The following is a 26,826-nucleotide window of genomic DNA, read 5'->3' as shown; positions in this document are numbered from 1 at the left end:
TTAGCAAGGTGGAGACTACTATTAATAATACCCCAGCAGAGACAGCCAAGATCATACGCCAACACTAAGATTTGCTTCAAACATCAAGAAAGGACAACAGTTCCATCTGATACCTAGAGAGAAGTCGTCAAGATGTAGAAAACTTTATTGCTTACCCAAGGTACGTAAGATAGGATTACCATTGGGGCCAATAATTAGTTCTATCGGATCTCCTCTACCACTATTGGCAAAATTTCTGGCTAACAGCTTTCTGGAAAACAGCTACAACCAGACGCAGAAGAAGCGGATTCTTATGCCAAGAATTATGAGCTACTTCATCGAGCGTACAAATGATGTGATTCTTGAACCAATATATTTGTTAGTCAGCTTCAATTATAATGTTACTGATAATAGCAAATCTGTTTATGCAAGAAGTAGATACAACAACGACCATGGAAGCAGCCAACCACAAACCCTAACTTTGGCTTAGGTACGTGGATGACACTTTTATCATCTGGCCTGGACACATGAAGAAGAAAAACTAAACATATTTGTCGAACACAATTATATCCATTATAAAAATTTGACAGAAAGAAAACAAACAACTAACATTTTTATATTTGTTATTAAAGAAGGGGCCGGCGTAGCTCAGGCGGTAGTATGATTGGCCCGCGTACTGGTAGGCCGGGGTTCAAATCCTAGCACCGGCAAAAACAACTAGACATTTTTAAAGTGTCTATAGGCCCCATGTTGACTCAGCCTGAATAAAATGAGTACCTTGGGAAAAACCAGGGGTAATAATAGGCGGTTGAAGCGTAGCACTGGCCCTGTTACCTTCCTTGCATACCGTAGGCCCTAGATATAGCAGATTACCCTGCTATAACCCCAAAGCCGTGTCAGCGGTATAAAACGGGAGACTATTATATAATAAAGAAGGAGGATAGACACATAGGATATACAGTATGCCAAAAACTCGCAAACACCGACAGATATGTATAGGCTGATTGGTTTAATCGAATTTCAAAACAACAACTTTCATCTTTTATTTCCACGAAATAAATCACATTGTTAAATTTAAGCACTTTTACATTCTTTAAACTATTCGAAAACTATACTACATACTAGTATAATAAAAACGATTTCCGAAGTGGAATTAGAAAGGTCAATATAAACATTTTAACTGGAAGTTTGTTTAATTTCTATTAAAAGTAGTAGATAATATTTAAATGTATCAAGAAAATAGTTTCAGGACAATGTAAGGAGAATCTGGATTCGTCAGTAAAATGCACGTGATTTCAGTACACTAATAACAAATGTCGATAAAAGTCTTGCTAGTATTTAAAGCGAAAGCAATTTAAGTTTAATTGCTAGTATACACGCTTTCAAACCAAACTAACTCTATAACTCCAACCTTTGACGATCTGTAAATAGTAAGATGTGTTTGTCACTTATGGTAGGGGAGCAAAGTATGCTAAATTTGCAGTCACTCGAGCGTTATGGGGACCTATTGGGTTGTGATTATTAGGTCCTAAAATCAAAAAAAGTTAAGTAAAATTTTCCATTTTAGTGGGAACTTTCCATTTTTTAATTTAATTTTCCATTTCCAACAATCGTTTTTTCCGATTATAGCGCCATCTATCCATAATTCGAAAAAATGTTTCGAATAAAAGTTGCTTATTTTTACGTAAAGAATCCAAATCTGCAATAAAAATTTGGGGTCCCATTTAAGATTTTAAAGTAACCCCCCACCCCACCTCCGTGGGGGGTCGTGTTTGGTACCATTCGATATATTTTTAAAAACATTTTGAAAGTGTATTTTGCAGTTTTTTGATCTGATGTTCATTTTGCGAAATATCGCGGGATTTCTATTTAAAATTTTAAATTTACCCCCCACCCCTCTCCGTGGGGGGTCATGTTTAGTACCATTCGATAGATTTTGAAAAATACTGAAGATGTATTTTTTAGTTTTCTGATCTGACGTTTATTTCGCGAAATATTCGCTTTTTTTTTGTGAAACTTTTTGACCCACCCATCTCCTTACGCCCCGCTCAAATCGTCAGATTTTTAAAATATACACTCTTTTGCATGTATAATACTTACTTACCTCATCTTAATCTGACAATTTCGAGTATTTTTAAGGATAGATTTTTTTTCGGGCCCCCCTTAACGAACTTCCCTGTGTTAAGAGCCAATATATGGTAGAGGTACATCTGCAGGGTACACAATCCCCGCTTGGCCTCCCCCTACCATTAGACTTTTTGAGATTATTTCTTGACAGCAATGATGTTTACTGACGATTTCACAAAGTTGTAACGTGAAGAAATCTGTCATAAATTGAAGTAGTGTTGCGTTTTCTGCCACTACCTGATCTTCCGTACGTTTATTTCCACTTGAGGAGATAAAATTGATATTCAAAAAACCAGAGGAAAAATGATTGTAACAATAATTGTAGCCATGCGTTTCACAATAGTATTGTGAACCGAGAGTATATCCAGTACCACAAGGAGACACATTTTTAGTAGATTTTTGTTAAAAGCACGGTGACTTATGGAGCTGAAGTATGGACGCTAACGAAAGGACAAAAACGAATCAAAGCGATGGAGATGATTTTGGAGGTGTTTTAAGTATGCTATTCTTTTTTCTAAGCTGTCGTGCATTTCTGTGTAGGTGTCCAACGAACATTGTTTTGTCAGGTAACTTGTTAGATAATCAGGATTGAATTATTCTGTTTTAAAACGATTTTATATACTTCAGTTGGTCTTTATCACTATATCCGGGAAATCTTGTAATTCATTATAAACATAGCGAATAAAGGGACGATTCCGAACAAGACCGCAAACCGCAAACTGCAAACCGCAGACCGCAGACCGCAGCGACAGGCCTACTGGTTCATATGGTTTCTTATAGTGATGTAACGAATATTCGTATTCGCATTCGCATTCGCGAATATTCGCATTCGCGAATATTCCCATGTTTTTGCATATTCGCATTCGCATCCGCATTCGCGAAATTTGTGCGAATGTTTTGCGAATATGAAAACCAAAAAAAAAATTATTTTAAGATAATATTAGGTTAATAAAATCAAAATCTATTCACTTCTCATCTTTTTTTATTAAGAAAAGGTAACTTTGACCTCAAACATAAAGCTATACTCTCAAATGGAAATATGCAGAACACAACAGCAGACAAAGAGACGGAAGATGGAATGAAGCGATAACTCACTGGAGACCTTGGGACTACAAAAGAGGAAGAGGCAGACCACAGCCGAGATGGTCGAATGACCTAAAAAGATGCGCAGGGACCAGATCGACAGCATTAGCACTGAACCGAGAAGAGTGGAAAACTAAGGGGGAGGCCTACGTTCAACTTTGGACAAATGAAGGGCAATAGATAGATAGAACTTAACCTTGTATAATCACATTATCAGCCTTCACTTTTTTTTATTATTTGGTATTATGTAATAAAGCTTAAGATTCAGATTGATTTACACTAAATGTCAATTAACTTTTCATTATAAATTTAGGAAACATTACAAAAATAGAAACAAATTTTAAAAAAAACTGAATATTCGCATTCGCATCCATATTCGCAAATGTCGGTAGCAGATATTCGCATTCGCATTCGTATTCGCGAATGTTCAAAAAATGACGTTCGTTACATCACTAGTAAATGTATGATTTTCGAATAGTTAATATTATTTGTTGTGTATCGCTAAAACGTGTATTACATTGATTAAATCTAGGAGCAATTAACTAGCCCCGAAGGCCCCTGTCTCACAGCTGCAAATACGCTCAAAAATAAATTCACTATTGGAGATTTTGAAGTATAGAGTAAGTATATGGATGACAAGTTGTAGGGGATGATTTAATGTAGTTTAGTTGTAGTACTTATGGTATAAGTTAAAATGAATAATTGTCCTAAAATGTTATATCGGCCAAACATCCAACTGTGTGTGCGTTTGTTCTCCGGTGTCCATAATGCCAAGCACCTGTATGATTTTATAGTCTTAGAATTGTGTCTAGATTGCATTCTCAAAATTTGTACATAACAATATACCTCGTGCACTCAAAATAATTTTTTCATGTGATTGCCACGATGTTTCATAAAAATCTATACAGTCGAACCCGCTTATTAGAATCCCTGTTATAGGAATATCCCGGTTTATGGAATATAAATTCGAGTTCCCGAAACGTTTCCATTTACTCCTTAATAAATTTATCCTTTTATTGGAATAGGTTCTAATTAGATAATACCGCTTATTAGCATATTTTGCAGGTCAACGACTATTTTTTTTTTACAATTTTACTAAAAATTTAAATTATGTTTGGTTATTATGGTCAGTCGTTAAGGATTATGGATTAGATATTATTAGGGTAATAAATATTTATTACTTTGTTACGAGTACCAATTCGATTTTTAGCCGACAAATGCATGGGTCATAAAGTAATTTTTATTTGTCTACACAAAGGCACTGTTGCCTGCTATAAAATTGTTAGAAGCAGTTTATTTAGAATTCACCCAGAGAGGCTTATGGCTTTGTTAAATTCAATTCATCCATTTCTTGCCGCCAATAAAAGTTCCATTCAACCAATGGATTAAGGATGACCGCACGGATTAACAACAAAAAGCTATAATTACCGATAATTTCTCAAGAAAAAATAAGTAATTTTGTTATATGCATTTTAATAAGAAAATATTTACATATCTACATATTGCATACATTTTATATTAATTACCTACTGCTACTGTATTCATTCACATATATAATATAATGTAATTTGGTATTTAACACATACATAGATAAGTAGTAGTTACACTACTGTATTATTGACGTAAAAAGACCTAAAACCATTTACATATACTGATTATGTAGGTGTACATATATGATATACATATTGGCATAGTATGTAAAACTACACATTGGCATAGTATGTAAATAATATTATTACGTATATTCGGTACACTTATTTCGACTAGCCACCAATGATCGGTTATTAGAATATCCCGGTTATAAGAATATTTTTGCCTGGTACAAAGGCTATTCCAATAAGCGGGTTCGACTGTATCAATTTGAAAGTTTGAGAGAAGTTTGATCAAGAATGACCACCGTAGATGTTATTTACAGTGTCATTCACTATCGAAAAGAATCCTCTTGTGACAAATAAATACATTACCGGTGAACACAAACATCGTACAAGTTTATCCACATACAGCAGATCAGAGTGATGAGGAAATTACAAAAAAAAAAGCTACAAACAAATAACCAACCTTATGAAAGATATACTAAAAGACTCCTTTTTCAATTCTTGACTATTATCAAGCAGTATTTGGAGACATTCAATGTTTTCTAGATTCAAACTGGAATCAATTCAAATTCAAGGAAAAATAGATGGTAGGAGAAGGGTAGGGAGGAGACGGGTTTCCTGTTGAAGAACCTGAAAAAATGGTTTGCTTGCAGCTCGCAACAGCTTGCAACTGTTCAGAGATGCTGCCTGGAAAATCAGAATAGCCGTGATGATTGTCAACCTTCGACGCGGAGATGGCACTCAATGAAAAATATTGTTTTCTGACAGAATCTAATTAGGGGAGAGGCTTGTACCTTGAACCGGATTTTTTCAAAGCTCAACTATTTTTAAATTTTTTAATTTCAAGAATAATTTTTTCGACTAACTTGTAGTATTAATATTTCAATCAACGCTTGTAGTTTGCACCCCCAGTATACTTTTGAATTTTATTTATTAGAGCTAATTTGGTCCAAGGTACAAACCGGTACTGTACCTTGAACCACGTAGTCTTGTACGTTGAACCACCCGTAAACTTTTAAAAATATATACAAAAAATTGTGTTATTCAACATTGAACGTCTCAAAATCTAAGTCAAACACATGTACTCCTTTTTGCCTTTCAGACAACCCAGCCTGACTTGGTAGTTTAAGTTTGAGCACAATATCTTCAATGTCAATGTCAAATTGTTGACCGTTTGGTCCAGAATATATATGTTGCTGTTCAGAATTCTCTTCAGATACTGGACCGTTAAATAGGGACTTACAGCAGTTACTTGTGCAACATAAAAATGCGTCTTCTTTTTTCCCATTAATTTTGTACGGCCCAACGTACAAGACGTGATAGCGGTCCAAGGTACAAGACACGGAAAAAAAGAAAACACATGTGAATTTAACCTAATAAAAGGGTTTTGTTATATTTCTCACTATGTTGTTTAATTACCTATTAGTATAGGCATTCACACCTTGTGATTTAATTTACGATATGTATTAACACACATGTTATAAAAGAAAAATATCTATCCCATAAAAAATAGTTACTTTTCACGAAATAAAACACTATATTTTTACGATAGCCGCAAACGATTTCTAATCACGTTCAACAACTAACCACAGAATGAAGACGATTTTAGAAGAACATGAGATAAGAAACATAGACAGTTCGAGCGCAAAATAAAAGCAAAATGTGGTGGCCCATGGTACAAGCTGGCCCAAGGTAAAAGCCTCTCCCCTACATTAAGGGGATGGGACGTCTACGAAAGGCAGCACATCTCAAACTGAGAAAATGTAACCGGTTAATACATGTTAAGATTTATATTGGACGGGTATATATGCTAATACGACTGAAGTGCTGTAAAAAACAATCAGTAATCAGCTCAGAGCCATAACAGGCTTAGGCTTACTTACTATATACACTACCTATATTATAATATATATATGTTACCGGCAATGTGTACAATTCAGGCATTGTATGGAATACCTAGGCATTGTATACATTGCCGAGTGAATCAAGGCAAAGTATGAAATAAACTCATTTCTTAACAATTGTACAAACTTTGCCTAGGCATTGTGTATAATGCCTAGGCATTATATAGAATGTCGAAAGTTTTGCAGGCAAAGTATAAAATGAACAACATTGTTAAAAATTGTTTATTGCAAATAACAAACATGAAATATATTAAACATAGGATCTGAAAATCCTCATATTTTACTAGAGTAAAATTTAAAAGTGAAATATTAATTTAAGAAATTACTTGTTACAGCAGGAAAGAGAACTATGGCACTTCGAGTTGCATTTTCGATTGTTTTTAACACAAGCACATTGTTTGGTTTGACATTTAGTTTTGCAAGTGCATCTCACAAATCCTTGGCCGCTTCCTGTTGACTGAGCTGTTGCAACGGTACGAAGTCATGTTTCTTGATCAGGCACGTCTTCTACTCGAACTAGGCTTTTTTTGCAAACTGTAAACTGTGACCTTGCGTACAGTTGTTTCAAAACTCCGTTGGCGGTCCCTAATTTGTAAAACCCATCTTCTGTCCATGACCACTGCCAGAATATTTCTCAAGTCACCTTTTCCTTTGTCAACGTCAGGAATTGGAACACGAACAGTGACTCCTTTGGTGACGGGGGGAAACTTTTTATCGGAATTAGCTTTCATTTTCTTAGCTTGTTTTTCAAGAAAAGCTTTTGACCTCTTCCTCTCTTTATCAATATTTTCCGAATTAAAACAAGGGACACACAACAGGGTTTTTTCAATATCATCACACCCCTGAATTGAATGGCCACATGAAATATGTATGTCCGCTAAACATTTTGTGCAGTTTTGTTTGTCATTAGTTTGCTGCAAACAAACGCTACACATTTGTAGAAGGCTAGAACTGACCGAGACATCAACGGTTGCCTCATTAACTTCTGAAGTGTTATGATCGGTTTGGAGTGGAGGTTCTAGACTTGACATTGTTTGTGTTTCTGTTGTGTGCATGTTATTAACCACTCTTTCCAAATCTTCTTCGCTGTTAATAGAAACCAAAATGTCTCGAGGCAGAGAAGATGTTGTAAGACCGACCTTTACTTTACAGCCGAAGAGAGCCTCAAAGGGCGTTCTTTTGATTCCTGAATGCAAAGCTCTATTTTTCATAAGTTGCACAAATCTCAATCCCTCACTCCAACGGTCAGTTTTTTCATCTTGCATCCAAGTCGAAATCATGTTTTCAATATCTTGGTTTGCACGTTCTACACTACCCTGACTTTGAGAATGACGTGGTTTGCCATGAACGATTTTTAACGTAGGCCAATAATCATTTAAATTGTAAACTATTTTATTTGCAAACTCCCTTCCATTGTCTGACTGCAATATACTTGGTGCTCCAATGAGAGTAAAAATATCAACTAGGTGATATGCTACTTCCTCAGCGGTTTTAGTTTTGAGAGGCCTAAGAATCACAAATTTTGTCAAATGATCCTGATAGACCATTATGAACTTAAACTCCCTGTCGGGCTGTGACTGGAAATCAATCAAATCTACTTGACAACGAGAATTAAATTCTGATGAAATCAGGGGCTTTACTACCACTCCTCTTTTCGAACCCTTTTGTTTCTTCTGACATGGCTCACACAAACTAATATATAGCTCAACATCATGACGTGTAACATTTTTGTACTTAATATCTAGCTCTTTTAACATTCGATCTCTTCCACCATGACCAATAGCTACATGAGCTTCATGGAGAACAGTAAATAAATCTGAATCGTGGACATAAAATTTTACAACACTGTCTCCTTGTTTTAATGGGTGTATTAGTTTTTGCACATTATTTTCTACGATCATTACATCATACCTGTTGAGTAGCCAGTAGTGACGAGGTTCCTTTCTGGGCTTGGCCTTGGCATCTTCGACCTCCAACACCAGCTTCTTATAGTCGTCTTCAGTCAAAAAAACACTATTTTTAGCACTTGCATTCCGAATTTTTACAAGTTCGGCACTAAAACGAAGTTTCATTAGCGATAAACGATCACTAGAACTACTGATACTACTGTTCACTTGTGACATTTTCAAGCAACAATACAGTGGCACGACAGAACAGAACTGAAGCGTAGGCCTAGCACAATACTGTGGCGTGACGGAACAGAACTGAGAGCAGCGTTATAGCGGGGATGGGCGGGGGAGTAGGTGAGGCAAGCACGTTGTAACTCGAAAACAATGGAAGAGACAGATTTTTAACTCTGCCTGAACTCCAGCAGGCATTCTATAGAATGCCTAGGCAAAGTATGAAATGTTTAAAATTTCACACTTTGCCTGCTTACTTTTGGCAATGTATAGAATTCTATACAATGCCTGATTTTACACTTTGCCGGTAACATATACACTACGTAAGGGACACCTGGATACAATTATACTGTTTCAAGGAAACTTGAACTGCAGACTCTGTAGCAGAGAACATGAAACAGTGCCCATCAATTAGACTTTTATAAGCTAGTACAGTATTCCAGAATCCTGGAATAGGTATCATAAAGGAAAAAAAGGTATGCAATAAACCAATTGGCTGAAATACGACCAGTTTATATGGAACAGATGGCTTCCACAAAGAAAATGATGTCTTGTTCTGCTCCATAGTCGCTGTTAGGGCTCGGATATATTCCTCATAAATAAAAACTGACTAATCAGAATTATCTATAATTTATCGGGCAAGTAGTTCAAAGCCAGGCTAGGCTAGGTTAGTATCTAATATAGAGTGCTGCTCGAAGTTGCACCACTTAGCGAAACATGTTTGAGAACTCCTGCAGTTTGTGCCTTGTTTGGATTGTGGTCAGTCTTCCATATTTTTCGCATAAGAGTTAGCAATAGCTAAGTCGTCTGCATAACTGAATGTTCTAGAAAATAGAAAAATATTTTCCACACTTTAGAGGTTAAAAGGAAGCTGAGCCAATAATAAGAACGCTCATGGAAGCCATTAAATGTAAGCGTTTAATGCCATTAATTTTTTGTTACCAGTGGCGACCTCTTCGGTCTATTTTCTAATCACACTAACTAAATAAAAAGAAGTACATAGAATCAACTGCCAAAGAAAGAAAGCTGAGCTACCTGAGGTACATAATACGATGATGAAAAATATAGCATCCTAGGACTTGGGATGCCAGGAAAAATAGTGGTAAAAAAATATCGGGCTGAGAAATTTGAGGTTTGTATGCAGAAGATGGTACCTGAAGAAGAAGAGGAGATCTGATAAAAGGAGATAAAAGTTAACATTTTAACGACTCATTTTTATTTGTAAGTATAGCTTGGTCATCGTGTGTAAATACAACTTTTATTATGGCATATTTTCAAAAACCATCCATTATAAACTGTGTAGGGCAGTGGTTGGCAAAGTGCGCCTCCGGAGCCGCATGTGGCTCTTTGGCCCCTAACGTTGGGAGCCCCTAACGTTGAGCTCTTTGGCCCCTACCAAAGGGGCCCTTTGGCCCCTTTGCGTTATCTGCGGCTCTGGTACAAATATCCACGGAAAGCGCAATACTATTTTCCGGTAATAAAAATTGGTAGGAAAAACATTAGGTACATCTTATTCTGATAAATTATCTTTTATAAAACTTACAAACTTTAGCATTTGTCAAAAATCCTCTTAATGCTAAGAACTTTTGAAATTTGAGCTACAACAGAGTTGACATTTTCTCGTTTTGAAATTGGCATTAATACACTCACCGGCACAAAAAAAGGGCACCCCTAAAAATGGGTCATTTTTAATGTCTGGTATTTTCTAAACCTGATGTCCGATTTAAGTAATTTTTTTAATATCTTATAGCCTTATTCTTTATCAATATCGCTGTAATAATATTGTTGCTATTAGACAGGTACATTGTCATTGTATACAGGATGTACGAATCAAACTGTGTTTTTTCTCAAACTTTGGAACACCCTGTGGAATGTTCTAGCTTTTATAAAATACTGAAATTAAAACCCAACTATAGCCTCAGGTTTTCTTAACATTCTGTTTTTTGACTCATTCGCTTATGTTGGATATTAAAAAGTTAGGCACTTTAACAACTGCCCCTGTTTTTCGTCAATACAGGGTGTTTTTGAATAAGTACGGCAAACTTTAAGGGGTAATTCTGCATGATAAAATAATGACAGTTTGCTTTATAAACGTATGTCCGCAAGTGCTTCGTTTCCGAGATAGGGGGTGTTGAAATTGTTCTTACAAACTGACGATTTATTTATTGCTCTAAAACGGTTTATGATATGCAAATGAAATTTGGTAGATTTTAAAAGGAAGTTATTGCGCATTTTTTGGCATACAATTAAGAATTTTATATTCACCATTGGCGTGCATACGGGATAGGTATATCTAAAATGTTTAAACCCGTATGCACGCCAATGGTGAATATAAAATTCTTAATTGTATGCCAAATAATGCGCAATAACTACCTCTTAAAATCTACTAAATTTCATTTGCATATCACAAACCGTTTTAGAGCAATAAATAAATCGTCAGTTTGTAAGAACAATTTCAACACCCCCTATCTTGGAAACGAAGCATTTGCGGGCATACGTTTATAAAGCAAACTGTCATTATTTTATCATGCAGAATTACCCCTTAAAGTTTGCCGTACTTATTTAAAAACACCCTGTATTAACGAAAAACAGGGGTAGTTGTTAAAGTGCCGAACTTTTTTATTATCCAACATAAGCGAATGAATCAAAAAACAGAATATTAAGAAAACCTGAGGCTATAGTTGGGTTTTAATTTAAGTATTTTATAAAAGCTAGAACATTCCACAGGGTGTTCCAAAGTTTGAGAAAAAACACAGTTTGATTCGTACACCCTGTATAGGTGACAATGTACCTGTCTAGCAACAATATTATTACAGCGATATTGTTAAAGAATAAGGCTATACATAACGTATTAAAAAAATTACTTAAATCGGATATCAGGTTTAGGAAATACAAGTCATTAAAAATGGCCCATTTTTTAGGGTGCCCGTTTTTTGTGCCGGTGAGTGTAGGTTTGAAATACAATTTCTGGAATAATTGATGGATTCGACCGTTACTTGATGGAAGTTCGTTTTATCTCACAATAAAACACTGAAAAACGTTTGTTTTTCTATACTTCCACAAAATTTATTACAACTATGTTATTACTACAGCTGTTTCGGCAAAGTGCCTTTCTCAAGTGATATATTTTACAATGTGTTTGCCTTTTTAAATCTTTAACTGAAGAGGTTGAGGAGTGGGTTAATGTAAGATACAATTCCCCTTACAGATACCCTTATTTAAACAGTTCTTATGTTGGTGGAGATACGTGGATGACATACTAGTCTGCTTTACAGGAACTAACAGACAACTTGACCAATTTCTATCTTACATTAATTCACTTCATAGTAATATTGAGTTCACAATAGAAACAGAACAGAATAATTCCATAAACTTTCTAGATGTAACGATTACCAGACTACACAACAAACATGAGTTCTCCGTATATCATAAACCTACCCATACTGACACAACTATACACAATTCATCATCCCATCCTACACAACACAAATTAGCAGCCTACCATAGCATGATACATAGACTGACAGAAATTCCTATGACAAAAAATAACTTCGAGACAGAACTAAATATCATTAGACAAATAGCAGTAAACAATGGCTATAACGAACAAACAGTTAACAACATTTTAAACCAAAAACTCCATAAGAAAGCCTTGAAATTAGTGTATCCACCACCACAGAAAGAACCCAGTACCTTCTGCTCTCTCACATATACTGGCAAAATAACAACAAAAATAGCCAGATACATAAAAAAGAAAGGAATAACACCAGCTTTCAGAACTAACAACAACTTAAGCAAACATATTAAAAACAATAAAAGCCGAAAGAGAAAGCAACTACAGAGTGGTGTGTACAAACTAACTTGTGGTGACTGTCCGAAAACTTACATCGGTCAAACTGGCAGAACTTTTGACAAACGGATAGCAGAACACAAAAGGGCTTTCAACAATAGAAAAACAGACACTTCTACATACGCACTTCACCTTCTAGATCATAATCATTCTTTCAATGAAGAGTTTCAAATTCTACATATTCAAAATAAAGGCCTTAAGCTATCACTTTTAGAATCAATGGAAATTAATAAATTGAAAAATACAGATATAATTCTGAATGACCAACTCGAGACAAACAGCTCCCCACTCCTCAACCTCTTCAGTTAAAGACTTAAAAAGGCAAACACATTGTAAAATATATCACTTGAGAAAGGCACTTTGCCGAAACAGCTGTAGTAATAACATAGTTGTAATAAATTTTGTGGAAGTATAGAAAAACAAACAATTTCTGGATTTAAAAAACAAGGAGGTATGGCGCTCTAAATGCGAACATCTTTGTGTTGAATTGAAAATATTGGAGAAGAAAAAATATTCACAACACAAGAAGTGGTCTGCTTTGAATGACCTGGAGAAGGAAGACATAATCATTTTCAACGCTTGGAATAGTATTCCTGATTCTTATGATCCGCTAAAAAAGCTCACGTTTGCAGTTTTTTCTCTTTTGGGTTCTACATATCAACATTAAAAAAATTGGATTTTGCCCCAAAATTTTGTAAAAGATACAGTGTTGTAGGAAATAAAACCCTACAAAACGAAAGAAAATAGAAGTTTCTACGATGATTAGAAACGAAGATATCGCCAAAAAACGAAAAAATACATTTTTATTTTTTTGGGAGTCATGAATGGAGCTAGGGGTTTAAACATTTTTTTGGTCGATTAATTTTTGATGTAGTGGTTTTGGTGTAGTGAACATGTGGTTCTTTTATTTTTGGAATACCGCTGGGAGCATTTTTCATTATCTTAACCGCCTGACTAGACCCTTTAGCTTTATTTAGCGTAATATAAGCTTGCTGAACAAGCAGATTTGGCTCCCATTTTTTTTTTTAATTTTTCTAATGTTCATATTTGGCACTTTGGCTAAAAAGTTTGCCGACGACTGGTATAGGGAAATGTATATTGAAAAGGACAATTATTTTTAATTTATACTATAACTGTTTTAACAAATTGATATTTATGTCAAGAAATGAATAGATAGTTGCATGGTGAGATATTAAGATATGAATTGGACTGGGTTATAAAGAAAACGGATTGAATGTTACATGTTACGTTATTTGTGCTTAAAGAATGACATATGTGCATGCAATAGTTAGAAGGCTTCACAAAAAAATATACTAATACCTCTTATCACTCATGCTTTCAAATTTTAATTTGCCTTTCCAGCATGCTATTATTTACTTACACGCATGCTACACTACAAAAGACTGTTCGATAATAAGCTTAATAGATGTTTACCTCCGTGTTCGAAATTTATCACATGGTTACAAATCTGAACTATATAACGGATGTTTTATGACTTGATACTTGCAATATTTAATAATAGAAGTAATAAGCGCAGAAATCGAAAATATCTATATACATATTATACGAATTAGGACAATTTCTATTTTACTTACGGCAAAACTTATTAAAAAAACTTGTATAGGTACAACATGTTTGCACACAATAGTGGTTGGTTTGAAATTACTCTTCTTTTGAGAAAAATGTTGACTATATTATATGGAAATTAAAACTAAGTAATGCATTTTAATTTTATTTTGGTTTATGGTTGGCATTTTGCACATCGTTGGTTGATTATGGACGATGTCTTTGTATATGAAACAAGTCAAATAATCAGAACAAATAATAATTATTGTAGATAAATGATAATTTATAAAATGACACCTCATATTTAAAACTACTTCGGAGAATCAAAAAAGTTCTACCGACGGTAACTGAATAGGCAGCCAGTAATACAAAATCAACTGTTAAAATTCGAAATAAACTGCGGTGTAAAGTGGTCGGTTGATAAAATATAAAATTTTGCTTTAAAACAAGTTTACGTATTAAAAAATTCTTAAATTGTCTGTAATATTGCAAAAAGTTATAATATCTTATTATCTTTAATTTTCTGTATGTGTAAATCATATCGTCGGCTTAAGAGCACACAGTAGCGATCAACAGGTAGCAACAAACGCGGTCCAAGATTGCGAAAGTTCTGCGAACTTTCAAAAGTGAGGCAACAGTGCGTCGGTAATTCGACACTGACAGTGACGTTTATACTATTAAAAACAATAATTTTTATACACATAGGCGCGAAATGTTGCCAAGTCAGTGACGTTCGATTTCATGTTATAAAAAATCGATTTTTAGTAGTTCCAATGTGACACAAAATCTAGGCACGGAATAAAAAAATTTATTTGAAGAAAGTGTATTTTTCTGTCTTTCTTAATGGCGTTACAGGCTCCTTTTTTCAATATTTTATTTAGTAATAGAGTAATTTCCACATATTAACATATTTCTGAAATTGGGCTCTGTACCGCCATTTTTTATTATATTACGAATATGTGTGCCAAATATCTCGACAAAACATTCAAAATTAGAGCCGCAATCTTGGAACGCGTTTATTGCTACTTGTTGATCGCTACTGTTTGCTCTTAATAAGAAAATCCATTAGTCTCAAAAACCGAATTTTTGAGGAGACATAAAAAACATTTTAAAAAATAACGGAACATATTGGAGAGAAAATATTGTAGATATACACAAGTTTTATAAAGACGTTTAATGTGTTAATAAGTATAAGAAAAATGAATTTCAAATAAATTTTAGTGGACAATATGCATTGTAGAAGGAAGAATAAACTTCACTAAACCTCACTCAAAATCGGTATAACTTTAAATACGTAGAAACTTTTAAATACCTTCGGACTGAGCATGATTTTGCTGAGTGGTTGGTGTGTCCGCGGTGTATATAGTATACAAAAAGAGTGACAATAGTCTTCCCTGTGGCACTCCAGCCTGGATCATCCCAACTTCAGAAGGACGTATCTTATCTGAAATCTGAAATTTCTATTTGGTAGGTAGGACGAAAAAATACATGTCATTTTCTTGCTGTATCCAAATTGGCTCATTTTGTGAATAGGTCCTTAACCCTTAAACGCCCAAGGGTGGGTAAAAAATGTCCACCTAATGCGTATTCTCTTGTAACATATTTATTACGTGTTTAAAAATAAAAAAAAAAATATTTATTGTTAAAAAGACAGCCGAATCTATTTTCGAATATTAATTTATCGAATATTAATTTGGTTCTACCGATATTTTTGAAAACAAAAGTAGCATCTTGAGTTAAATATGGGTGGGTATAAAAAGTACACCCTTGGTAAAACTTGTTACTAAAGGTTTGTATATAATTTCTCGTTGGTAGGAAGATAATGCATATAATCATCGACGTATAATTACATAATCTACATAATTATCCGCCAATGAGGAGGATGGTAGGAAGAATGTGGAGAAAATCGAAAAATCTGAAATACTGGCTTTTACTGGTATGTTAATTTTGATGTACATTATAATTTTGTTGTAAGGTTTTTAAATTGTTTATATTAATATTCTATAAGATGCTGTGTTTATTAAGCATAAGAATCTTAAGTTTAATCCATTTCCAACAACTCTCAATAAATATATTAGCTATTTTCGAGGTGGACATTTTTTACCCACCCTTGGGAGTACATGGAACCTAAAAAAGGTTGGGCGTTTAAGGGTTAATGCCATACTTTGTCAAATGTTTTACTGACATTTAGGAATGCCGCAGTGGTAGTGTATTTTTTCTGTGTTGTGTTCGTTCCGGAAGATCCTGCGTAGACGCCGTATTTGTACTGAGACAAATCACAGAAAAGGCCATTGAGTACAATAAACCAGCATATCTATGTTTTATAGACCTGACAAAGGCTTTCGATCGCATCCAAGTCGAAGACGTCTTAAATTTACTGTACAGATAGAAGAAACATACCAATCAATATTAAACAAAACATCGAAAACATCTATTTTCATTTTCGAATACATACAGGCAAAAATAAATGGAAAACTAACGCAGTTTATACCAGTGTCAGACAAGGTGACTCATTAAGCCCACTGCTCTTTAATATAATAATAGAAGAAATAATAGAAGCAGTACGTAAAGGTCATGGTTACAGTTACAGAATGGAGAATAAAGAAATCCAAATATTATGTTATGCAGACGACGCCCCAATAATCGCCGAGACAGAAGACGATCTCCAAAGATTAACACACATCTTCAATACAACAGCCAAGAAATACAATATGATAATATCAGCAGTAAAAACCAAATGTATGACATCTAAATACCCACTACGATGTAAAATTGAAATTGATGGGAAAATAATAAAGCAGGAAGCAAAGTTTAGATATCTGGGAATATATATAACCAGTTACGGAGATGTTGAAGAGAAAGAGGAAGTACGACAACAAAGCTTAAAAGCAAGTAAAGCGGTGGGATCTCTTAATGACACCTAAGAACAAACACCTAAGACAAGACACAAAAGCAAGAATCTATAAAACAGCAATTAGACCTATATTGACATACATGGCGGAGACAAGACCTGACACCTCTAAAACGAGACGACTACTAGAAACAACAGAGATGAAAATACTCCGACGAATATCAGGGAAAAATCTGTTGGATAGGGAGAGAAGCGAAAACATAAGAAGATCATGCAATGTAGAAGACATAAATGGATGGCTGACAAAACGGAAATAGGAGTGGAACGAACACATTAGTAGAATGGCAGAGGATAGAATAGTACGAATAGCACGAGATAAGTCACCAAATGGACGAAGAAGTATTGGCAGACCAAGAAAAAGATGGTGCGATAACTTAAACAATTTAGAAGGTTACTACTGAAGAAGAAACAGGCTTTAATGCCTACATACAAGAAGGAAGAAGAAGAAAAAGAAGTATTTTGTTCCACCATAACACGTGTAGCTCGCTAGTGTCTTCAGTTATGAAACTGGACTAGATTGTGCTTTCGGTATCGTGCCTAGTGCCAACCTATTGTTCACAGATGAAGAGACGTAAAAAGATTCCCATAAAATCGCCATGCGATGCTTTATGTTTTAAAGTTTTTCTGTAATAATTATTATATATTCTTTACCAGCTGCAGACGGGGGATGTGAATTGCATAGTGTGAAATTCCTTCCCACTCGTCTTCACTGCAGCATCCATTTGACATGCAAATTGTAGAAGTATTGGAGGTGTCACCAGGAAAGTGTACCAATAAGTTTTCAATTTAAAAATCTTTTAGTAATAATTTTAATATTTTCAATATTAATAATTTACTATTAGGATTGAAAACTACTTCGTCTTTCAATGCCAGATGGCGCTAGCCACCTACTATCATCACTTCAGTTGCAATGGGTGGGAAAACCTCTCGATACGAATCAGTTAAAATATGGAGAACAGTGCCTACGTTCCTTCCGATGAAGGCTCCAATAAGAGCCGAAAATCGCGATTCAAGGGACTGGACTGCACTCCGTATTCTAATTGAAAAGTAAGATTGTTTTGCCTTCGCATTGCAACTGAATAAAAATGGTATACATTTTTATTTTATTATATATTCATTTAACCTTAATTTAAAAAACATTGCTAAAATTTATGAAGATGATTCAAGTTGGCTAACAAGTTATTATGGGTGCGGCACATAATATGACCCCCAAACTAGAATATTTGAAAAAAGTATTAACTACATTTTTTGGCGTCATGATATTTTACCGTTTTTTATAAGTGTAACAAGATCGTTCGTTACAGATTGCCTGCAGTCAGGTTTTATTTTTAACATCTTTAATGGATAGAAACTGACCTTCAAAAGATCAATTTCATAAAAGTCGACGTGATTTTTTTAAAAATAAGAAACATACTTGCAACGCGAAATATATCTATCGACAGGGTGTTTGGTAAAGAATGGGCCATAGGTTAACCTTAGATTCCTGAGCTTAAAATAGGTCTATTTACGCTAACTTAAATTAGTACAAAAGTTGATATTAATCTAAATACAGGGTGTCAAAGTTAAACTTTTATTTTATTTATTTTTGAATATTTGCTGACAGGCATGGGTCAACAACACGAAATTTGGTAAGTGGTGCTGGTATTGTACAGTCTACTAAATTATGTTAAACAAACGTTTCTGGCTACTACCAGAGGCGTACGACGGGGGAACATGAATGGGTGACCCTTCCCAAATTCTACGCCACTGGCGGAATTGCTATTTTAGTGCAATTTTTTTATTCTCCAATACTGTTTATGTAAAAAACATACTTTTCATTCGTAACGATAAAGCCATTAGTTTTCGAGATATTTGAAACTAAAAACGAAGGAGCATAATACATTAATCAAAATGTATGTACAATACCTACACTTTCTGACAAGTACCATAAGGATATGTAAAACAGTTTTATAGTATCGGGGACACATAGTTCTTAAAGTTTTAAATAAGGAATAAATTATTAAAAAAAAAAGAATAATTTGAAATATCCGTGTGATACTTGGAAGAAAGTGTAGGCAATGTACACCCTACTAAATTATGTTGAATAATCGCTTCTGGCTACTACCAGAGGCGTACGACAAGGGAAAGTGAATGGCTGACCCTTCCCAAATTCTACGCCACTGATGAAACTGGTATTTTGGCATAGGATTTTAGATTCTCCAATACTTTCTATGCAGATAATATACTCTTCATTCGTAACGATAAAGTCATGAGTTTTCGAGACATTTGAAGTTAAAAATAAAAAGGCACACTTATTTTGGATAATGTATTATGCTCCTTTGTTTTTAGCTTCAAATATCTCGAAAACTAATGGCTTTGTCGTTACGAATGAACAGTATGTTTTTGCACGATTGATCATTTTTGACTGTTTACCGTGACAGATTTTACGTCAGTAGGTGACATTTACTAGCAACTCGACGGTAAGTACTCCAACTCGACGGTAAGTAATTCACTTACCGTCGAGTTAAAAAATCTCGTAATTTTAATTTATTGTTTGAAAGAATAAAGAAATCTAACGAATTATTTATTAATATTGAAACTTATGGTACAATTTGTTAAATTATTTAATGAAATCCCACTTGTTTGGGCTGTGGTTTCACTTCTAACAGAAACTCCTGCAGAATCGCATAGATTAGTAGTATTACTAGTATTGCACAATATTTTTTGGATTTTTCGGGAATAATTGCAGAACACCCTTCTTCCCAAGCCCGTTCAATTTCTTCAAATTCACTTTCGCTCATATTTTAATTTATAATAATCAAAATTGTACTTAAAATTATTGACAACTAAATAAAAACTCAATGCTCCATTGTTGTTATGCACCCTAGTTACTACCTAACAACCAAAGTATCTATCTTGATAAAATGAATGAAACTAGTCAACATGACGAAAATGTTTAATTTTATAATTTATAATGGTATCAATCGTGTAAAAAACTTTATAAGCATGTCGAACGTTAAGGGTAACCGATCTCAGACAATAATTGTCACTCAGACAACAATTGTCTTCGATCGGTATAAAACCCTTACCGTTCTCCATACTTAATATACTATTTTTGCATATAAAGTATTGGAGAATCAAAAAATTGAACTAAAATATCAATTCCCCAGTGGCGTAGAATTTGGGAAGAGTCAACCATTCACGTTCCTTCGTCGTACGCCTCTGGTAGTAGCCAGAAACGTTTGTTTAACATAATTTAGTAGATTTTACAATACCAGCACCACTTACCAAATTTTGTGTTGTCCCATGCCTGTCAGGAAATATTCAAAAATAAATAAAATAAAAGTTTCACTTTGACACCCTGTATTTCGGGTATTATCAACTTTTATACTAAGATAAGTTAGCTTAAATCGACCTATTTTAAGCTCAGGAATCTGATTAAGCTATGGCCCATTCTTTACCTAACACCCTGTATATTCAGAAATACAGAATATAGGTTAAATTTAAAATATTGTAACAACTAGGGAATAGCTATTTGTATAACAAGGGAGGAAAGTGCTAATTTTCCTCCCGAGAATGAAGTTTACTGCCCGACGCGTAGTGGAGGGCAGTAATCATTCAAGGGAGGAAAAGGCACTTTACTCCCATGTTATACATATGGGAGTATATATACCTTCCTCAAATAACAGGTCATTTTTTCATTTTTACTTAATTTATTTATGTAACTAACCAACAAAATTTATTAGAACTAAAACTAACAAGTAGGTACAATATAACTGTCAACTGTCAAATATAAGTCAAATTATTAATGTAAACATTGTTAAATCAGAATAACAATTTACTGTTTTTTACCATTTTGCAAAATACAGAGTGTTTTAAATAAACGTTAAAATGTATAGATACTTACGTAATAGAAAATAGATATTGTACAGGGCGTCAATAAGTTATATTTCATGAATGAAATACCATGACGTCACTTTTACTTTTCCTCCCTAGGGAGGAAAAGTACAACTTTGCTCCCTACAATCAGGTCCGAAAAGGTATACTTTCTGTAGAAGTAGGTGGAAAAAATATTTTCATTTAACATAGAGGTAAAGAACTTATGCTATATTTATTAGAACTTATTATACATATTTAAATAAAACGGGATAATTCCCGAAGGTTGGCTGTATACCATTTAGTTAAATAAAATTTAACGTGAACTAAAACACTGCCTGGTGTAGTTGGCATATTTTAATAAAAATTTTAAAAAATTTTAAAAATCCAAAAGGATTACGTTCAAAACGTTTTCGGACTTATCAGTCCATCATCAGTGAACTCCCTGTCCTTGCAAAATAGCCACAATGCCAAACACTGGTTAAGTTATATGTTCCAACTACATAGTAAAAATTATAAAATAGTTTGGCTTAAAGTGGATGCCAATGGATTACTTCCAGCAACAGATCATCATGTTGTAGAGCATCATCAAGACAGCGGGTCTTCCTGTCAAAGTCCGGTGTTTACGCCGAACGTCTTTGAAGTTTTACCTTATATTCTAATTTGTGCAAAGGAATTGTTTAAACACACATTTGCGCAACCATGGTCAACCTTTGGTACGCCTAGCTCCACCATTGTACTTTACAGTTTTAATCAATTTATGGAATCATATGCTTGTTTAAAGTCTATAAAGATCTGGTGTACGCCTTTATTACATTCATACATTTCCAATACTTTTCTAGCATTTGTCTGATAATAAATATTTAAGTGTTAATCTTCCAGGCCTAAAGTTGCACTGGTAATCGCCAATAATTTCCTCTGTATATGGCAGTAATCGCTTTAGTACCACTGAAGCCAATATCTGATAATATTATACTGATTAGTGAAATTCCCCTGTAGTTGTTAGGTACATGTATCCTTTCTGCCTTTTTATGTATTGGCTACAAAAAATCTAATATATACGCATAAATTTATTGTTTTTTTTTAGATGCACTAACCGCTTCATTACAGCTGCATTACATTATATAATTAATCGCAATAAAAATATCTCACGATTGAGAACCGAGGTCATGTATGAATTAAAAAAGGTTAAATCGCTTTGGAGTACATTAAGATGATATGTCTATTTTCTATTGTTTTTTTATTAATTCATGGACAAAAACATTTGGTAATAGTTATGATTACTTTTAATAGGGCGATTCAAATTACCTGAATTGTTCGTAATAAAAGTTTTTAATTACAGTTTAAAAAATTTTTGTTGGATATAACCCGGTCGCATATTTACAGATGCTAGCGTGTGTAGACACCAGGGTGTTGAAATCAGTTAGGGTTTGGAAAAACAATACATTTACAGATGCTAGCGCGTGTTGACACCACGGTGTTGAAATTGGTTAAGGTTTGGAAAAACAGTACGTTTACAGATGCTAGCGTGTGTTCCAGCTAGCGTGTGACCCAAGATAGAATTGTGTGGAGAAATGCAATTAGGGAAGCCGACCCCGCATAGGGATAAGGCAAAGAGAATTATGATGAAACCAGGATATTTCTATAACCGGTACTCTAATAAGCGGGTTCGACTGTATAATATGAAGATGACATTGAAATGGTTGGAAAGTTTACATACCTGGTAGTAGAAATATATGCCGACGGATCAAAAAACGTAGAAATGCGGAAGAGAATATCGCACGCAAACAGAGTTTATTTTGCCCTGTCCCATATATTTCGGTCTAAAACGTGTTTTCGTGTCTGTATTAACAGAGAAAAAACAAAAATAATGATACAGATGAAAAGAAATATAGTCCCCCAAAAACATTATACATGAAGGTGACATTGAAATGGTTGGAAGGAAAGTTTACATATCTGGTAGTAGAAATATATGCCGACGGATCAGAAATAGGAGAAATGCGGAAGATAATAACGCACGTAAACAGAGTTTATTTTCCCCCTTTCCCATATATTTCGGTCTAAAAGTGTCCACCGAACTACAAAGATGAGAATCTATAAAATCTTAATTCGACCAATAGCATGCTATGTCAGTGAAGCTTGGGTCCGGAAAGAAACAACCACAAATAGACTCGACACATTACAAACGAAAGTATTGAGAGGAATATTAGGACCTGTGAGTGAAAACGGAATACAACAACGAGCTTTATCAACTTTATAAGGTAACACCACTGTCAGACTTCATTAGAATACAAAGATTGCAATTGGCCGGACATGTGATAAGAATGGGAGAGGAGAGGCTACCAAAAAGAACACTGAACGCTAGAATGCACATAAAGAGACCGGTTGGAAAGGCAAGAAAGCGCTGGGAAGACACGGCAAGCAGCGACACATAAGCCATTTTAGGAGTCCGTGTATGAAAAAAGCAGCCACAGACAAACAAGGGTTAAGGCAAAAAATAAAGGAGGCCAAGGCTCAATTTGGGCTGTAGTGGCGTAGAAGAAGAAGAATGGTGGTGCTCTGTATTGAAATTAAATCTTAACTGTTTTTCGTATTTCACAATATGAGTACGAGAAATCAGTTTGCTATGGGATTTTGCCTAGATAAGTTTTGACGTGTTATGGAATGCAATTTTTATATTCCTCATGTCATTTCATTTATCGTTTGTTTGTTTTGTGTTATAGTTATAGTGACTACAGATTTCGCTTTTTCCTAAATTGATTTCGAACGTAAGACATTTTCGGAGTTCTGTTGTACTTGAAATATTATAATAATACTTTAAAAAGGGGGTCAACCCTGTAGTTGGCTGTATACCTTCAATATAACAACGTGGAATGAAGTAAACACTTCTGTTGTATGTGACCATCATCAGTGTAAACCTGGAAATAAGTGAACCACTTAGATTAAAATGCAAAAGGGTGAAATTTTGACAGTTAAAAAAAGAAAATGTGGTTACTTACGTCCAGTGTACAAGTAATTGTAACTAGCCACTTCAATAGGTATAAAAACCTCTAAATTACATTATTTAGAGGTTTTTACACCTATTGAAGTGGCTAGTTACAATTCATATGCCTACATACAACAGAAGTGTTTACTTCATTCCACGTTATTATAATAATGATTTTGTTTATTTTAGCTCTATGAAGATGATGACATAGATGATTTAAGGCCGTACCACGACTCCGATACGTCGGACGATGACGGTCCACAACTAAACACTTCTAGCGGCCGAAAAATCCACATTGAGCTTTAGATTTTTAACTTAAGGAATGTTTTTAAGTACAATTATCGTTCGTAGTCGACACAGGCTGTTTGATAACAGGGTACACAATCATCTATCTCTAAACTAATTCTAGATCTACGAAAGATTAAATAATAAATTTAGAAACTGCTTTAACTGCTTCAAAATTAGTGCGAAAAAATTAAAGATCGACTTATTTTCCGTATGCGGGAGGTTGAAGTATATCTGGTCGTGAGAAGGTTTCTCGTAACGCGACAGTTCGTAACCCCACAATTTCGTAACGGTGACACTTCGTAACGCCATCAATTTGTAACGATAACAGTTCGTAACGGCGACAATTCGTAACAGTATAGTTCGTAAGAATTATTTTCAAACCCTACTTGGAAAAAAGTAGATAATATGGAAGCTGAAATGGGTACGAACCACGTAGAAGAGAATGAAGTAGAGAATTAAGTAGAAGCTTCAACCATAGAGAAAGTTCTCGAAGCTATTAAGGCCCAGGACCTCGATTTTTGACCCTTCGCTTTGTTATCAAACGTATTCGCTTCATATCTGTTTAGTATACGAAGCGAATATGTTCGATAACGAAGCGAAGAAGGGTCAAAAATCGGGGTCCAGAAAAACAATAAAACCCCGGGAGTTGACGAAATTACAGCAGAACTGTATGAGGTAGGTGGCGACCACCTAGCAAGTCATATCCACTCGCTTATCAAAGACATATATGGCAATAAGAGAAAATACCCGACGACTGGAAGAAAAGGATACCTAGTATGCCCGATCTTTAAAAAAGGAGACAAACTCCAGTGCAAAATCTACAGTGGAATTTCTCTACTATGTACAGCATATAAAGTCCTCACGTATATTATAAACCAGCGGCTTCAACCACTAGCAGAAAATATTATTGGAGGGTATCAGACCGGCTTCAGATGTGGAAGATCGACAATGGATCAAATATTTACAGTCAAGCAGGTCTTGAGTAAATCATCGGAACGTGACATTGATGTTCACAACGTGTTTGTAGACTTCAAACAGGTATTCGACTCAGTCAAAAGAACTCACTATGCTATATATTGGCTGAATGGGCAATACCACACAAGCTAATAAGACTCATTAAAGCGACATTGCATGTAACTCAGGCATGTGTACGAATACAAAACCACCGGACAGACTTTGTCAAAATCTTGCAGGGACTGAAGCAAGGAGATGGGCTGTCCCCAACATTGTTTAACCTGATACTGGAATATGCGGTTAGGCGACGAGGAAACCTACTGACCAACAGACTGGTTTAACTGGCCGCTTATGCTGATGATATTCATATTATGAGTACAACATCAACAGGAGCACAGGAAACCTACTCAGAGTTAAAAACGCAAACGAGAAGATTAGGTCTGGAAATTAACATAGAAAAAACAAAAATAATGATACAGACGAGAAGAAATAATATAGCCCCACAAAACATTATACATGGAAATGACATTGAAATGGTTGGAGTTTACATACCTGGGAGTAGAAATATATGCCGATGGATCAGAAGATGGAGTAATACGGAAGAAAATAACGCAAGCAAACAGAGCTTATTTTGCCCTCTCCCATATATTTCAGTCTAAAAGTGTCCACCGAAATACAAAGATGAGATGTGATAAAACCTTAATTCGATCAACAGCATGCTATGACATGGATCCCGAAAGAAACGTCCAAAAACAAACTTGACACATTCGAAAGGAAAGTATTGAGGAGAATACTAAGACCTGTAAGGAAAAACGGAATCTTTAGAATTCGAAACAATAACAGATTTATTAACTTTATAAGAAAACGCCCCTGTTAGACTTCATTAGAATACAAAGATTGCAATGGGCAGGACATGTGATAAGAATGGGAGAGGATAAGCTACCAAAAAGAGCACTGAATGCTAGAATGCAGGGAAAGAGACCGGTTGGAAAGCCAATTTCAAGAAACTGCTGTGAAGACACAGTAAGTAGCGCCGCACAAGCACTTTTAGGAGTCCGTGTATGGAGAAGAGCAGCTTCAGACAAATGAGGGTGAAGGCAAAAATAAAGGAGGCTAAGGCTCAATTTGGGCTATAGTGCCGTAGAAGAAGAAGAAATAAGTTATATTTACATCCAAATATATTTGATCCTCCTGCTTGTCATTTGGCCTAAGTCTTTCTAAAATCGAACATTTCTAATATAGGCATGTGCTCCAAACTATACCACAGTTCCTTATACATACTCATATTATTTAGTTTGTACTCTGTTATATAAAAAGTCTGTTAAAATCATCCAGAATAAATTTTTTATTTATATTTAAGTGTTTTTATGATGCATACAACTGTTATGGAAATCACCTTTAAATAGTATATTTTGGGGACAATGTTTTATTTTTCCACTAGACTATTTGGTTCGGAAAAATGTAATAGAATTATTTAAAACTATGTCTGGCTAAAGTCCTCAAAACGTGGTCGAAGATTTAATCGGGTTTAATCTGAAAAGGTTGGAGCCCACTACAGCTCGGAGAGGGAACAAATCTCTGCTGTTGTCAAATCTATGGAATGAAATA

General features: G+C 34.8%; 1 protein-coding gene across 2 annotated transcripts in view; it reads left to right on the top strand.

Moving 5' to 3' along the window:
* LOC126883329 (sodium- and chloride-dependent transporter XTRP3) overlaps positions 1-26,572 on the top strand; it is a 176,316-nt gene extending 149,744 nt beyond the window's left edge. Inside the window, exons 11-12 of one of the 2 annotated variants that reach the window (XM_050648714.1) lie at positions 3,722-3,809; positions 24,166-24,360. In XM_050648714.1, the coding sequence (XP_050504671.1) occupies positions 3,722-3,808 (87 nt within the window). In that variant the 3' untranslated portion in view covers position 3,809; positions 24,166-24,360. Of the gene's footprint in view, positions 1-3,721; positions 3,810-24,165 lie in introns of both variants that reach the window. The other variant, XM_050648713.1, reaches the window with a different exon arrangement.
* Positions 26,573-26,826: the final 254 nt, after the last annotated feature.

This window comes from Diabrotica virgifera, chromosome 4 (assembly GCF_917563875.1).
Source record: "Diabrotica virgifera virgifera chromosome 4, PGI_DIABVI_V3a".
NCBI lineage: Eukaryota > Metazoa > Arthropoda > Insecta > Coleoptera > Chrysomelidae > Diabrotica > Diabrotica virgifera.
This window is presented reverse-complemented; position numbering and strand designations above follow the sequence as displayed.